The sequence below is a fragment of the Pygoscelis adeliae genome, unplaced genomic scaffold, assembly GCF_000699105.1.
Source record: "Pygoscelis adeliae isolate BGI_AS28 unplaced genomic scaffold, ASM69910v1 Scaffold12, whole genome shotgun sequence".
In the NCBI taxonomy this organism is placed as follows: Eukaryota; Metazoa; Chordata; class Aves; order Sphenisciformes; family Spheniscidae; genus Pygoscelis; species Pygoscelis adeliae.
In genome coordinates, this window is record NW_008824290.1 from 1996981 (window position 1) to 1998400 (window position 1420).

The 1420-nt window shown below is 47.4% G+C and overlaps 1 protein-coding gene across 1 annotated transcript in view; it reads right to left on the bottom strand.

Annotated features, from left to right (window-relative positions):
- The window catches only part of PIM3 (Pim-3 proto-oncogene, serine/threonine kinase), a 6857-nt gene extending 6591 nt beyond the window's left edge, over positions 1 to 266 (bottom strand). The window contains exon 1 of the mRNA XM_009318772.1: positions 6 to 266. Coding sequence (XP_009317047.1) covers positions 6 to 266 — 261 coding nt within the window. The remainder of the gene's footprint in view (positions 1 to 5) is intronic.
- Positions 267 to 1420: the final 1154 nt, after the last annotated feature.

Consider the following 1420-nt stretch of genomic DNA (forward strand, 5'->3'; position numbering starts at 1 on the left):
CGGGCCGGCTGCCGAGGGGCGGCTTCCCCCTCCCCGGCCGCCCTCAGGGCAGCTTTTAAGTGTCCTCTTCCGACGAGGCTTTTACAGCGGCTTTCCGTGAGGCACCCTTTTCCATGAGGCTTCGCCCTCCGCGCCCGGAGCGGTCCCGAGGAGGCCGTTAACGGCTCTTGGGGCGTTGCCGCTGTGAGGCCCCCGGCACCGGCCTCGCCTGAGGGGAGGCGGAGACAGCCGGGAGGGTCCCGGGGGAGAGGAAAGCCCGAGGGCATTCAGGGGATCTTGCCGAGTGTCTGTCCAGCAAAAGCTGTGGGCCACTGATTTAGAAATTAATTAGTGCTGTGCTGGGTGGGTAACAATATCTTAATAACTGTTCCAGCAGCTACTTAGACTACTGCCCAGATGCGTGTAAGCGGCGACATGGCGTGCAGATGCGCAAGGCTGAGGCTCAAGCGGGGAATACCATGCCGTCTGCAGACAGCACCTCCGCATCCCCGGCGCTGCCACCCCTTTTACACCACCGCAGTCCCACCCAGGTGCACAATGGGAGTGTCTCACGTCCCCTCTGTTGAAAATAGTGAAGTTGGAGATATCGGTACTGCACGGGGATCCCTAAGGTGAGGGTATTTCTGGACAATCACTTGAAGAGCTGGCAGTCCTTCCCACCCTGGGCACTGGGAGAGCCTTGCAGTTGGCATTGTCTGGTAATAGTAGTGCCGTAATCTCAGGCAGTCATGCCCATAAACAAAGCAAGGGCTTCTAGGGAGAGGTAATATCTTTTATTAGATTAGACCAGCTGATGTAAAGGTCAAGTTTTCAGGCACAGTTTCAACCCTTCATGTCCCAGAATGTGTTTTTTGAAGCTCGATCAGTTGGGCTGTAAAAGTTAACTACCTCTTGTACAGACCATGGTATTTGCAGAGCAACCAAACTAAACTATTCGGTTTATTGAGCAGCTGAAGAATTCAGGAGGTTTCATGTTTACAGATTTTTTTTTTTTTTCTTAAAGCTAATGATTTGGATTTATCAGATAAAGCAATAAGAAAGCTGTTTTTTTGGTGTTAGATATCCTGCCTTTTGGCTATCTCTAATCACACAAAATAAGTTTTTAGCAAGTTTCTCCAGGTAATGGCATATGTATGCTATACCTATGTTTATTGCTGCTGAAATATAAACAAGTACAAACCGTAGGAAGATCTCATGATCTCGCAATGCATGTTCCAGGTTTATTTTAAAGAATTTAGCTGTATCTGCCTTTTGCTATAATCCTCATCAGTGGCTTGTTATGAATATTGTTTTTAATGGAGAGGAAGTGTTTCTCACTTCCAAAATGAGATCTCTGGTTATTGAAATAGCAAATATTTTTAAAGAGAGAAAACTGGCATTGAATATTAATATGCATAAGTGATAATTATTTAGGGAATTA